This window comes from Zea mays, chromosome 2 (assembly GCF_902167145.1).
Source record: "Zea mays cultivar B73 chromosome 2, Zm-B73-REFERENCE-NAM-5.0, whole genome shotgun sequence".
NCBI classification, from domain to species: domain Eukaryota; kingdom Viridiplantae; phylum Streptophyta; class Magnoliopsida; order Poales; family Poaceae; genus Zea; species Zea mays.
In genome coordinates, this window is record NC_050097.1 from 13,768,485 (window position 1) to 13,781,562 (window position 13,078).

The 13,078-nt window shown below is 44.5% G+C and overlaps 2 protein-coding genes across 5 annotated transcripts; one reads left to right on the plus strand and one right to left on the minus strand.

Annotated features, from left to right (window-relative positions):
* The first annotated feature begins 6,239 nt into the window (after positions 1–6,239).
* LOC100272388 (uncharacterized) lies at positions 6,240–8,173 on the plus strand. Of its 4 annotated transcripts, none has more exons than XM_023301459.1 (5): positions 6,244–6,771; positions 6,847–7,007; positions 7,110–7,499; positions 7,599–7,772; positions 7,861–8,173. In XM_023301459.1, exons 1-5 carry the CDS (start codon positions 6,366–6,368, stop codon positions 7,966–7,968), a joined length of 1,239 nt encoding a protein of 412 aa, XP_023157227.1. In that variant the 5' UTR covers positions 6,244–6,365; the 3' UTR covers positions 7,969–8,173. The 4 variants fall into 4 exon arrangements, 3 of the variants coding, with proteins under 3 accessions (XP_023157227.1, XP_023157226.1, NP_001140340.1); NM_001146868.1 differs by having other exon boundaries at positions 6,323–6,771; positions 6,868–7,007; positions 7,861–8,096; XR_002749906.2 differs by having other exon boundaries at positions 6,240–7,007; positions 7,663–7,772.
* A 378-nt stretch (positions 8,174–8,551) lies between these two features.
* On the minus strand, positions 8,552–10,931 carry LOC109944112 (zinc finger MYM-type protein 1-like). The gene has a single exon (XM_023301728.1). It carries the CDS (start codon positions 10,929–10,931, stop codon positions 8,574–8,576), a length of 2,358 nt encoding a protein of 785 aa, XP_023157496.1. The 3' UTR covers positions 8,552–8,573.
* Positions 10,932–13,078: the final 2,147 nt, after the last annotated feature.

Consider the following 13,078-nt stretch of genomic DNA (forward strand, 5'->3'; position numbering starts at 1 on the left):
GAAAACCCCTAGTGCAAACCAAAATGCAAATTTCACCATTTGCCTATTTTCTCTAAAAATTATCTAGCCTATGGCAAAATATGTTGAAAAGTATATGAGGGTGCCAATACCTGTCCCAACAAGTGTTATTTTGTGTGATTATAAGTTGGGATTTGGTTTGGTTGGAAATTAGATAGAAAAATTCAAATTTTCCAATCTTCCCTCTGTCTGGGCTCACTGGACAGTCCGGTGTGCACCGGACACTGCACTGTACCGGCAGCCGCGCGCTAAAAATCGTTTCTCCTGTGCGCTGTCCGGTGGTTCACCGGATAGCTACTGTGCGCTGTCCGGTGTGCACCGGACAGGCACTGTAGACTGTTCGGTGCGCCCATATCGCGTTTTAAAAAAAAGGCCTCCAGCCCGAGACCGAGCCAGAGGCTCCATTCACTCCCCCGCCAGTGCTTCTCTCTATCTCTCTGGCGTCTCTCCTCCGCCGGCGACCTCCCCCCCACCGGCGACTCTCCGGCGACCTCGTGCCCCTCTCCTTCCCTGTCCGGTGAGCAGCACTTCCCCCCTCTCCTTTCCTCTATCTCTTTCTCTCCTGCTCTCGGTCTGTGAGGCAGTGAGGCACTCTTTCTCCACCCTTTGTCCATTTTTCAAATTCCTGTCAAGTCCAATGAATCCAAAAGGTGGAATGTGTTCAATTGTCCCCATTGTGTATTCCTGCAGGTTTCTAGCTCCCTTTGGGAGGGTTTCACAACCTAATTTACCTCAATCTTCTAAAACCTAATTCACCGCACGCCAAGTGTTCGGTGAAATGCCCAAACCAGCCAAAAATGCTCCAATTGAACCCAACTTTTTCAGGCACCTTCACAACACTTCCAGCAACATACTTGCCAAATTTCCCGCCAATCCGAGTTTCCAGGCTTCAATTTCACTCAATTCCCCGTTTCAAGCGATCGTTTCCGAGCCGAGTGCCCAAATCTCTTTTTCTTTGCCTAAATTCAAACCAAGCACACACTTCACTCATATTCACCTACATAAACCTATTCGTGAAGTATCGGCTCAATTCCATGTCGTTTCGTGCCTCAATTCGAATTCCAAACCTCCTATGGCACTTTTTATCGTTCAAACGTCGTTTTCACGCCGTTTGACCTATCGATCGTCTCGTCTCGTGTTTTCTGTGCCATATCTCTCTATGTATGTATTTATTCACATTTCATATACTTATGACTATGTGACTAATACGTGCTCACCTCTTCTGTCATTTCAGTGACCTTGATTGCCCGTGTGCTGTCTCCCGTCCTGCCTGGATCGTCACCTCTCGTGTGAGCTTTCCAGGTAGTCATATCATCCTTTGCTAATCTATCGGACATTTTCGCTTTATACTTAGTCACTCTCTCTCATTTGCAGACATCAGTTCAGGATGCCGCGCACGAAGAATGTGTCGGCGCCAGGGGGAGGCGATGATGAGGATCCTCGTCGCCCCTTCAGGCAGGTCAAGGGCAAGACCGTTTACTTGGAGCAGCAGGAAGGCCGCAAGAAGCGGCGTACGGACAGAGCAGCTCGTGCAGTGGCAGCGGCTGCAGCAGCCGCTGCGCAGGCTGAGCTTGGAGATCAGCCGCAGACTCCGTCAGATCAGATCGCATACCGTGTTCGTCGTCTCGCCTCCCGGCCTCGCTCCTCCACTCACCCCACTGCTTCCACTCTGCCACCCACTCTGCCTGCTCCCGTCACCCCTGTTGCGCCATCCACCTCCACAGCCATACCCGCTACCTCCACTACGCCAGCTTCCACTGCTCCTCCTCCTCCCGCTCCCGCTTCAGCTCCTCCTGTCCCTCCACCTCGATTCCGGGAGCGCGATGAGACTGAGGTTCGACCCCTGGCTACGGATCCTCGATTGTTTGACCTTCAGCGTGCTACAGCGGCACAGGTACGTAGGTTCAGATACGTACCCGTGGAGTCTTGGCTACCAGCTCAGAGAAACCCTGCAGCAGGTGACCTATTCAGCACACGTATTCAGGAGTCATTTTTCAGAGCTCAGATGTCTGCTCAGATAGCTCTGCGAGTGCACCGGCTTTTGGATCTTCCAGCCTTTCTGCTTGCAGCCGGTGCTGACTCTGAGGCGCACCTCACCTATCTGCCTGGCCTTTAGACCCTTCTGACTACCAGCGGTAGGTATGTTGAGGAGTGGGTACGAGTCTTCTACGCCTCTGTATGGATAGACCCGGATCATCACTGGATGAGGTTTCGTTTTGAGCGCGAGGATGTCACCATTACTGCCAGTCAGATCCGCCAGCTTTTTGGATTTCCCGAGTCGACGACTCGTCTTCACAGCCTCTGCTACGACACTTTTGACCCTCCTTGTCGCCCTCACGGCGGTGTGGCTCCGGGTATAGCTCACGTCGCGGCTCTGTTCCGCCCGCCCTTTTCAGATGGGTTGCGACGTTCACCGGCAGATTTTACTACAGCAGCCAAGTATTTATATGAGCTCATCAGACGGACTCTTCTGCCGAGGATGGGATACAGGGAGGCTACCACACATATACAGCTCTGGCTCCTTGGTGCCCTGGTCTCTCACTCTGAGTTTGACGTTGTGGACTTCCTGATTTGTGAGATCGAGGACACCGTTTTGGATGGGATTCGTGCTCGTCGGCAGTTGCCCTATGCTCACTACTTGTGCCACATCTTTGCGCAGCTGATTCAGCCTCTGCGGTTTCAGGGCACCCTTGAGGCCTCACGCCTCGTTTTTTGGATCCTACCGTCCCTGCGCCTGAGATTCCTGTGCCAGCTTCTGCTCCTGTTTTTGACTCTCCGGCCGAGGATGCAGCTCTTCGTTAGTTCGACACTCAGGTTACAGCAGCTGATGATGATGATGATGATGATGATGATGATTTTGGGGTTCCTCCACCGCCTCCGCCTCCTATGCCTCCACGCTCACATGATCATGAGGCTGGGAGTTCTAGTGCTGCCCCTGCTACTCCTCAGGCTATGGACCCTGCTCTTGCTTCGATTCTCCAGACTCTCTCTCAGCAGCAGGCTCACCTGGCAGCCGAGCAGGCCCGGTTATCCGAGAGGATGCTCTCGATGTTTCAGAACATGCAGGACAGGCAGGATGCGCTTCAGCAGCAGCTACTTCAGGATCGGGCTGAGAGTAGGGCATTCATGGCTCTTATGCTACAGCAGTCTGGTGTCTCAGTACCTCCGGTTCAGTCTGCTCCACCTCCTCCGCTTCACGCTCCAGTGGTGCCATCGATTTTGTCAGGACCCCCTATTGGTACTTCTCCGCTCCGGTCGGTCACTTTGGCGTTCACCTCTCCGGTTCTCAGCTCTGTCTGCCCGCAGCCGCCAGTGCCACCATCATCTGCTGTTACCACTAATGTTGTGGTAGTATCTGTGACCACCTCTGTTCCGGCAGCTCCTGCAGCGCGGCCTCAGTCTGAGTCAGTACCAGCTCCAGCTTCTACCGCAGATCCTGGATCCGAGACTGACTCTGACCCTCCGCCGGCGTTCGCTCTGCTGCCTCGACCGCGACCGGATGCGCCCCCGCCGCCTCCTCCTGCTTCAGATATTTAGGTTCGGGTACCCTTTTGGTGTTTGACGCCAAAGGGGGAGAGATATGAGTTGTGAGAGCTAGGGGGAGTTAGAGAGTTAGTAGAGAGTCATTTTGATGTAATATATGTGCTTGCTACTCTCTGTACTATCTTGATGTTTTTGGCTCACAAACACGATATATACTCTCGTTGCTTGTGATTGACTATGTGTATTATGTTTTCACCTTATATTTTATCACCAGTCTTCTAGTTCTTGTTTCATTGATTTAACTTCACTTTTATATGAACAAGAATCTTATGATGTGTATGCGCTCACTCTTATTATTATGGTACACGTTCTTTCTGTCAAAAATTACTGAGTATAACTAACCATTCTTTCTATTGACAGAAACTTCAAAACAAACTACTCTCACAAAACTTGTAGGGTTGTCATCAATCACCAAAAAGGGGGAGATTGAAAGCATCTAGGCCCCTGGTTGGTTTTAGTGATTAATGACAACGTAATATTATATGTGACTAACGTATGTTTTGCAGAGACAAATGGTAAGTTAGGTAGCATGACAAGTATAAGTACTACAACGGTGAAAACAATCCCGGAGATAAGAACTTGAAGCGACGGCTAAAACGACGAAACAAAAGGCAAAGGTCTACGGAGTCCGAGTGTCAAGGAGATGTGGACACTCGCGATTTTGTTAGGTATTTTATTCTCTTTTAGTCGTACTATAAAGAGGGGTTGTCGATGAGTAGTTTGACCAAGAGAGTTCTAGTGTAGTGTTGGTACACAATCACACTCACATACAGTGCTAGGTGTCACTCTAGAACTCACTCACAAGTTAGAACGAAAACTGATTTGAAAATCAGCTGAAAACAAGAGTTAGTGTTTCTGGCCCTGGGGCACCGGACTGTCCGGTGTGCACCGGACTGTCCGGTGCACCCTCTGCCAGGTGGGGCCAGGCTGGTCCGGGGCAGAGGCATTCCTTCCGCAGAAACCCGAGAGCGCAGGTTTGAGAGTTGAATTTTAGTGGCGCACCGGACATCGCACCGGACTGTCCGGTGTGCACCGGACAGTGACTGTTCACTGTCCGGTGTGCCATGAGTCCAACGGCTAGCTGTCAGAACTAGCCGTTGGAAACGACCGTTGGCGCACCGGTGGCGCACCGTTGGCGCACCGGTGGCGCACCGGACTGTCCGGTGCGCCATTGCGCAGTGAGATGCCTGTAACGGCTAGTTGGTGGGTGAGGGCTATTTATACCCCTTGCACCCACCATATTCAATGTCTTGCACTCCACATTTATTCCAGCACATTGCTAGAGCATTGCAAGCACCAAAAGCCTAGTGAGGAGATTAGAGAATCATAATCCGCGTTTGTTCCTCATTAGCGCTAGCGAGAGCCACCTAGAGCACACACCACTTGCATTAGGCTTCTCTTGGTCAAGCGAAAGTCTACGACTTGTTACTCTTGGTGATCGGCATCACCTAGACGGCTTGGTGGCGTTGGGAGCTCGGTGATCACCGTGAAGATCTTGTTGGTGACCCGACTCAAGTTTGTAAGCGGTCTCGAGGGATCCACCGCGCCGGAGTGGCAAAGGATCATCTCGTAGTGAGCACTTGGTTCTTGCGAGGACCAAGGGGGAGCGATACCCTTGCGCGGGTGCTCCAACGAGGACTAATGGAGAGTGCCGACTCTTCGGTACCTCGGGAAAAATTGGAGGAGTCTTCTAAACTTTGCTTTACATTCCGCACTTAATTCAAGCACTTTACATTGTGTATTTGTTTAGCAAGTATTTGAAGTATTGTCTTAGCATTGTTGCATTTCTAGTATTATATTCTTAGTGCTAGTTGTTGGGGTGAAGTTGGGCTCTTGCTTAGTCTTTAATTAGTGTTGATTTTTAGAAAAGCCCAATTCACCCCCCCTATTGGGCATCGTGATCCTTTCAAGGTTCTTTGCAATGCCAGATAAAAATTTTCCCAGCACACAAATTCCTTAGTAGATGATCTGGGAAGGATTTGCGGCCTATTTTAGAGAGGGCAATAAAATTGAGACCATGTTTTTTGGTCAGATCCGAAACGTATCTAAGTTTTTTAAATCCTTGAACTCATTGTTGTTCTAAAAGATTCCTTTTATTGGGAAACAGTTAATTAATAATCAAGCCCGGCCTCTTTTTAGAACACAACGAACCGTAATCCGTAACTATATGGTTTTGTACATACTGACTTAATCAGTCCATCAATGCCATCTGTCTCTTCATGTATAATATCCGCACACAAATGATTTAAAATAAAATAATCAAACTCTTCGTCCTCTAGTACTCCCTTTCCCATAAAATCAGATAAATCAGCCTTGTTCTTACCTATATTAATCTCTAATTTTTTTAACTGGCCAATAGAGGAAGCAACTGAACTAGGATTAGAACCCGCTAAAATATCAATATTTTTAAAAGAATCAAAAATATAATTATCAGGTAAACCAATAAAAAACATTATTACCTTTAGTCGGCTGAACTAGTATGAATTGGCATCGGTAGGAAATGCAGTTCACACGACTAGGAAGGATAAAATCGCAGCCCTAAACTGTAAATTCTCTTTGTGTAAACTGGAAAACGAGAAGTTTCTGAAGTAAATTAGCTTCAATGCCCGACTCTTCGTGCGAACTGGAAAGACGCTTTTGTCGTTTCGTTTTCTGATCTGTGACCTGTCAGACTCCAGGGCGATTCAGCGCATGCTGCACGCACCAGCCACCAGGTATTTTAAGGGGTCACACTTGCTTGTTTCATGTACTAGCACAAGAAGAAACCGTACCACTTCATCAGGCCAAATCGCCAGCAATCCACCATGGCTAAACCAGAGGGGCCAACCATTGGCGTGAAGCTGTTCGTGGACAAAGAGAAGAAGAAGGTGCTCTTTGCTGAGTCCGACAAGGAGTTCGTCGATGTGCTCTTCAGCTTCCTCACCATGCCGCTCGGCACCATCGTCCGCCTGCTGGACAAGCAGTCTCAGATGGGGTGTCTCGACCAGCTGTACAAGAGCGTGGAGGACCTCAACTTGGAGTACTTCCAAACCAGTGCTTGCAAGGCGATGCTTCTGAAACCGCTCAACGCGGCTTCCGGCCACTGCTGCCGCCTCAAGATCAACGTTGATGGAAGCTTTCCAAGGGTGGTCTATGTCTGCAAGGACACGTCGTGCAGCGCACTCAGCGACAACGCGTTTAGTTCGTTCCCTGGCACGGTCTGCAAATGTGGTAAGGTCATGGAGTTCGTTGGGCGGTGCCCAAAATACGATGGTGACACTGAAACCGCCGCCGCCGCTTGTTCAGAGGATGGAGTTTTTGTGATAGGTTGCTTGAAGTTTATCGTCACCGATGATCTCCAGGTTGCGCCAGCATCTACCTCTCTTATGATGTCTTTCTTCGAGAAATTTGGTGTGCTTGATCCAGCTGTCCTAGAGCAGCAGGTTCTGCAGTTCAGTTCTGAAAAGGTTCGTCTATCTGTCCTAGAGCAGTTCAGTTCTGAAAATAAACAAACCCCACTGTGCTGTAATTACAATGAACTTACCTATTTAATGGTCCATATCATGCAGATAAAATGCTTGTTGAAGAGATTGTTGACGTCCAAGCAACCTCTCACTGATCATTATTTCGAAGCTCTTGTTCCACAAGATGATGCAAGCCTAGAAGCGCTTGTTCAGAACTTACATCCTAAACAAGAAAACGAGGACCAGGAAATGCCAGGAAACCAGAAGATCAGGGTTCTTCAGACGAAGGACAACTCTGCCCTGCTGTATGATGAAGTTGGTGTCGATTTTGTGGACTCTCTCTTCGGCTTATTAAGCATTCCACTGGGATCGGCAATTAAGTTATATTGCCAGTGCTCGGCAAAAGGCTGCCTCGGTAATGCTTACAGGAGCATAGATGGTAGTGTCAAAGAATTCGTCAGAGAGGAGTGCCAGAGTCTCCTTCTGGACCCAAAGGTACCACCCTTCTTTGGTTGCTGCGCTTCTAAGATCCTTCAGGTTGACGAATTAGCTCCGAGAGAACTGACGATGGAAGCCTGCTTTGTTTGCTTCAAGAGTCTATGGTTTTCAGGTTGTAACCGTTCTCACGAGTTCGCTTATTCTTTGCGATGCAATGAAGTTTTTTGCGCGAATAAGGTGAAGTCCATTAAACTTTGTGAGGCGAACCCAAAACGACAAAACGGCGGAAGCGGGCAGACGAATTTTGTGGTGAAAGAAATCAAACTAAAGGTATCTAGAGCTGCTACATAACTCACATTCTTTGCATTGCGTTAGACTAGCTATTCACTTGATCTTGTGTAACTGAATCTTGGAACAGGTTATGGAGCTACAGAGGGCTGTCCTTGTGCTGAGTCGCAATATACTCAGCTCTGTGCTTCTGCATCCTAAGAAGACCAAGAAGCTGCACCATTACCGTCGCATGTAATAGTCGTCGTTGTTGCTTTACTCTATAATTAGCCCCAATAATAACAATCTATGTCTGTGTTTTCCTGCTGAATTTGTAAGTTATCATTTTGGCCACTGGTACTTGGTAACTACTATAACAGTTCGAGCATATAATAAACTAGTGCATCAGGCGCGCCCATGCGCGCGTACCAAGCAGCTGTCAATTATTTTTTATATTTAGTTTTAGTAAGGTAATATAATGGTATATTCTATATACACTTGTAGCAGTTATTTTAACATAAGTATAAGAGCAAATTTAAACTGGTAGTAGTGATTACATAAGGTGCACCGAGTTTATAATTGTAGTGATTACAATCTATATTAGACTGAAAGAACCACACATATTACATTGTGTTTCAGCAATGTGTTGCATGAGTGACAGATTACATAGAGCATAGGTTAAACTGACAAGGTTTCATCAGCTTTGTTTTATGTACGCAAAAGCATTTGAGCTTCACGTCACATGGTCAGTGGCGGAGCCAGAAATTTTTAGAAGCCTGGGCAACTTTAAAAGATCATATGATGTAAAAAAATAATACATATACTATAAAGTAGTTAAAGAATTGCTTACATGTATATAATGTGCTAGTCTCGTATAACACGAGGTAGACTCATTTTTCGAGTCTTTATACTCTGAAAGCGTCGTGTTATAGTAGAATTATCAAGTGCTTTGAATAATTCCCGCTCTGTGTAACACACCATCAAGTGATTGAACCATTCATCTGAAATCCTGTTGCGCAGTTTGTTCTTAATTATTTTCATTGCAGAGAAGGCTCTTTCAACTGATGCTGTTGAAACTGGTAGTATTAATGACAACTCAATAAGCTTGTAGACTAAAGGAAAAACCATATGCTTTTCAGTTTCAACCATCTTTACTGCCAAACTTCCAATATCCATGCAACTAGAAAAGGCAGAATGTCTTCTCACATGATGAATATAAGTCTCAAGTTGGCTTCTTATTATTGCACGATCACCATCCGAGAAATCTGCATCATAAATTTCAGCAAGTCGAGCAAGCTTATTGATATCAAATTTGGAGAATGAATTTTTTGGATCAAGACATGAGAAGCAAACTAATAACTCTGTGTTTGCTTCACCAAACCGATGATTCATTTCCACACAAATTTTATCAACCACAACATAGAAAATCTCAGCCCGATAATGATGAAGGTTAGTAACAGTGAACCCTTCACGCCTCGATCTACCTCTGACTGGTATTTCATCAAACATATTTGGCACTGGAATAGATTTTTCATTACAGAATTGCTTCACCTCATCAAATAAGTTCTCCCATCCACTCTCTCTCATGGTAATTAACTGATCTTTGACATCACAAACTAACTCCATAGCATGAACAATATTAATATCTTTTCTTTGTAAGATATGTGAAAGTTCATTTGTAATACCGAGCAATCGCAACATGAGCTTTAAAATGAAAGCAAATTTGAATGACTCCATTTTCTCAATTAGACCTCCTGCCTGAGATGGTGCACGTCCATCTGTCTCTACCATTCCAAGCACTTCTATCACAGAGTTCCACATTTGATCCAAACGAATCAAAGTTTTATGATGTGAGCCCCATCTAGTATCACCAGGCCTAGTAAGATTGGTTTCTTGGTGTTGTCCTGATCCACGAAACATCTCACCACTCTCAAGCTTTTCCAAGATACTTTGATGGTGGGCTTCTATTAATGCATCTCTCCTCTTACAGGATGCACTTGTCGTGTTCACAATCAAGGAAATATACTCAAAAAAGTCATGAACAGATGAACAACAACTAGCAATTGAAACGACCACTAGTTGTAATTGATGAGCAAAGCAATGAATGTAAAAAGCATATGGGTTGTCATCTAATATTCTTTTTTGTAGTCCATTAAATTCACCTCTCATATTTGAAGCTCCATCATATCCTTGTCCTCTTAGCCTAGTGATGGATAGGTTATACTTATCAAGAAGACCAAACAAGGCTTGCTTCAGTGCATCTGAAGTAGTATCTTTGACATGTTTTAGAGCAAGAAACCGTTCAACGACTTTCCCTTCATTGTTCACATACCTCAACATTACAGCCATTTGCTCTTTTACTGATATATCACGCGACTCATCTATAAGCACTGAGAACTGTCTTTCACCGATTCCCCCCATGATTACCTCTATTATTTCTTCTGCACAACATCTTGCAAGATCCTTTTGGATTTCTGGAGAAAGCATTTGACAATTCAGTCCACCACGGTCAAAAGCGTTTCTCACAGTTCCATCCTTATCTTTCCACCAGTCTATCATCTCTCTAAAATTACCCTTGTTTAAGGACGTAGAAGATTCATCATGTCCACGGAAAGCCAATCCTTGTGCTAATAGATACCTTGAACACTCTAGGGATGACGTCAAACATATTTTATATAACTCCTCTGCTTCTTGGGATGCAATACAAAACTTACGTGCTACACTCTGCCTTTGATTATTGAAATCATCACAATGCTTTAAACAGTTGTTGTGAACACTATTAACACCACCAACATGCTCAGGCAATGATTTGTATGCGTGCTTCCAATTAGTAAATCCTGTTCTAGTGAACACCTCAGAGCCAAATTGATCAGCCCTCCCTGGTTGCTTAAAGAGAAAACAATAGAAACAATATGCTGCATCTTGGGACTCACTATATTCTATCCAATTAAATTTTTCATACCATGATTGCGAAAATGCTCTTGTCACAGCTCCAAACTGTCTGCGAGGAAATTTAATAATAGGCTGATGTGGTCCTTTTGCTATATATGCCCTCCTGACTTGATCTCTAATTTCAGGGGCATACTCGTGTATTTGTTTTCTAAGAGCTGGATCACTTGCAATGTCATCTAAATTAAGAACATGTGATGATTCACCTTCATCTTGTGCTTGAGTTTCTGCAGGCTGTGTTGTTTGCGAAGTCCGAGTGAAATACCTCTCCATCACAGCAGCTGCTAAATGAACGGAAAAAAATAGTTGACGATCAACCATCTGTATTGTATATAAATAAATTGATAAGACTTGAAATACTACTTAGGAACAGTAAGGCTGCCCTGACCACACCAAAAATTGTGAATAATTTACTGTTTACTGGTGAGATAATGATTATCTAGTACTACTAAGAATACTAATTAATCTACTAAGAAAAGCACACGAGCAGCAAGAACTGAAGAACCTCAGCCTTCGTGCAGGCTCAATGGCTAATCATTGTACTACCCCTCTCTCTCTCACATGAGGTGGGGCGTCAGGCATGGCCGCATGGCGGCAATGGGGGCATGCAAGTGTCAGGAACAGCAGTAGACATGCAGCAAGAATATACTAATCTCTGGTGGCCGCATCCGCATGCAAGGGCTGAAGGCCACATGATCCACGCACCTGCAGTCTTCTGTAGATCTGCTACCGCTCCACGCCAGGGGATGAGAAAGTCTGTTTTTTTTGGACGAGCATATGTGGCGGCGCTAGGGTTCAGGGGATTAAATAGAGGGTAATAAAGAGATAAAATACCTATATATAATAGGCCTGCTGGAGACCAAGCCCGGGCAACAGCCCACCCTGCCCGGGCCTTGGATCCGCCAGTGCACATGGTCATCATAGGTAGTAAAGCAGAGATGAGTATCACATAAACAGATACTAAGCTAAAGTAGTTTCATCAGCTTGGTTATGTACATAAAACCATCTACACTTCAAAAGTGACGATGTTCGTCACAGATACGCAAGGCAGTTTTTGGTACAGGAAAAAGAAGAAAAGATTAGTTGTTGTTAAAGAGTATGTGAGGTATTCTATTGTTGCACAAAGGTTATAAAAGCAGAGTGAAGAATAATGTGTAGTTTCTATTGATTAGAAGATGTGTTGAAAGAATATTTGCACATAATGTCTCACCTTCATGAAAATGACGTTGATTTACTCGTCATCGCTTTCAGGCTCCGTTAAACCTGATTGTTGTATCTGAACTTGCTACTTTTAATCCTATGCATGGTGTGCAACGTTAGAAAGGACTATGGTACATATTGTTGAAAGAGAATAAACATGTTTGAAACATTATTTTTTGGTGGGGATGGTAGATCTTTTGGGTTAGGGTGCTCTAAAACCTGGTAAGTCAGTGCATAAGAACTATTAGATATTGTCTCTAATGTATAACAAAATTTCATGGACTATATATTGCACATTACGTTTTCCTTTTTTCTTCTTTTTTTGCTAAAAGAAGGGTACATAGCTATGTAATTATGGGAATATGTAGAATTTAAATGAAGTGAAACAAAGCAGTGTTTATTTATGATTGTACGAAGATACTTACTTCGCTTTTTGTGGCTGTCTAAAATACTACCATTGTTCATTTCTAATGTGCTTTCATAAATTTTCTTCACTTGTGTAGATGGTCTGCACTTTGATTCCTATACAGTAACATTTCTATATACTTTAACATTTTCCAAATAGGGAAAAAACATCAGCCTTAAGCATCTCTAAATTTATATAATGGAAAAATAGTAGCAGCAATGTATAAATAGATTCATAGATGCATCTAGCTTATGGATGAGTTAAATGCAGTAGGGAACTATATTAACGTCTAAATATAATACCATATACTAATGGAAAGATTAGATGCACTATTTTTGGGGAAAAAATTGAAACCTTTCTTTTGAGATGACTTATTAAGATTGATGGGGTTCAACTGATTCGCACGGACTACAATTTGGAAGTCCAGCTTCTCCTTTCCTGTTTTTTAAGGGAAAAAACATCTGCTTGATCAGTCAAATGTAGTAAGGAACAATACTTATGGTTGTATATATTGATCAGATAAGGTCGTTCTAGTGTAATATATAATGTTTAAGAGCAACTCCAAGAAGGAATCCTAAACTGAGGCCTTAAATTCTGTTTTAAAGACGAATTTGATATGTTTAGGATCTGAATAAATTGTTGCTTTCCAACAAACAGACCCTAAACCCAGTGTTTAGCAACTAACTCTGATTTTCGCTGTTCCCGCTCACGCGTTACTCTGTTTCCCGCTCGCATCACGCGCCCAGGTTTCTTCTTATTCCAGACGCCTGCACACACGATACATTCCACGGCGCCGTCAACCTCCCCAGCACAG

What these genes read in the sequence shown, in the direction of transcription:
- LOC100272388 (XM_023301458.1), top strand. Translation starts at nt 6,366, where the DNA reads ATGGCTAAACCAGAGGGGCCAACCATTGGCGTGAAGCTGTTCGTGGAC. An exon ending in TGCAGTTCAGTTCTGAAAAG is followed by an intron (nt 7,008 to 7,109) that starts GTTCGTCTATCT and finishes CATATCATGCAG; the next exon opens with ATAAAATGCTTGTTGAAGAG. An exon ending in TGAAAGAAATCAAACTAAAG is followed by an intron (nt 7,773 to 7,860) that starts GTATCTAGAGCT and finishes ATCTTGGAACAG; the next exon opens with GTTATGGAGCTACAGAGGGC.
- LOC109944112 (XM_023301728.1), bottom strand. Translation starts at nt 10,931, where the DNA reads ATGGAGAGGTATTTCACTCGGACTTCGCAAACAACACAGCCTGCAGAA.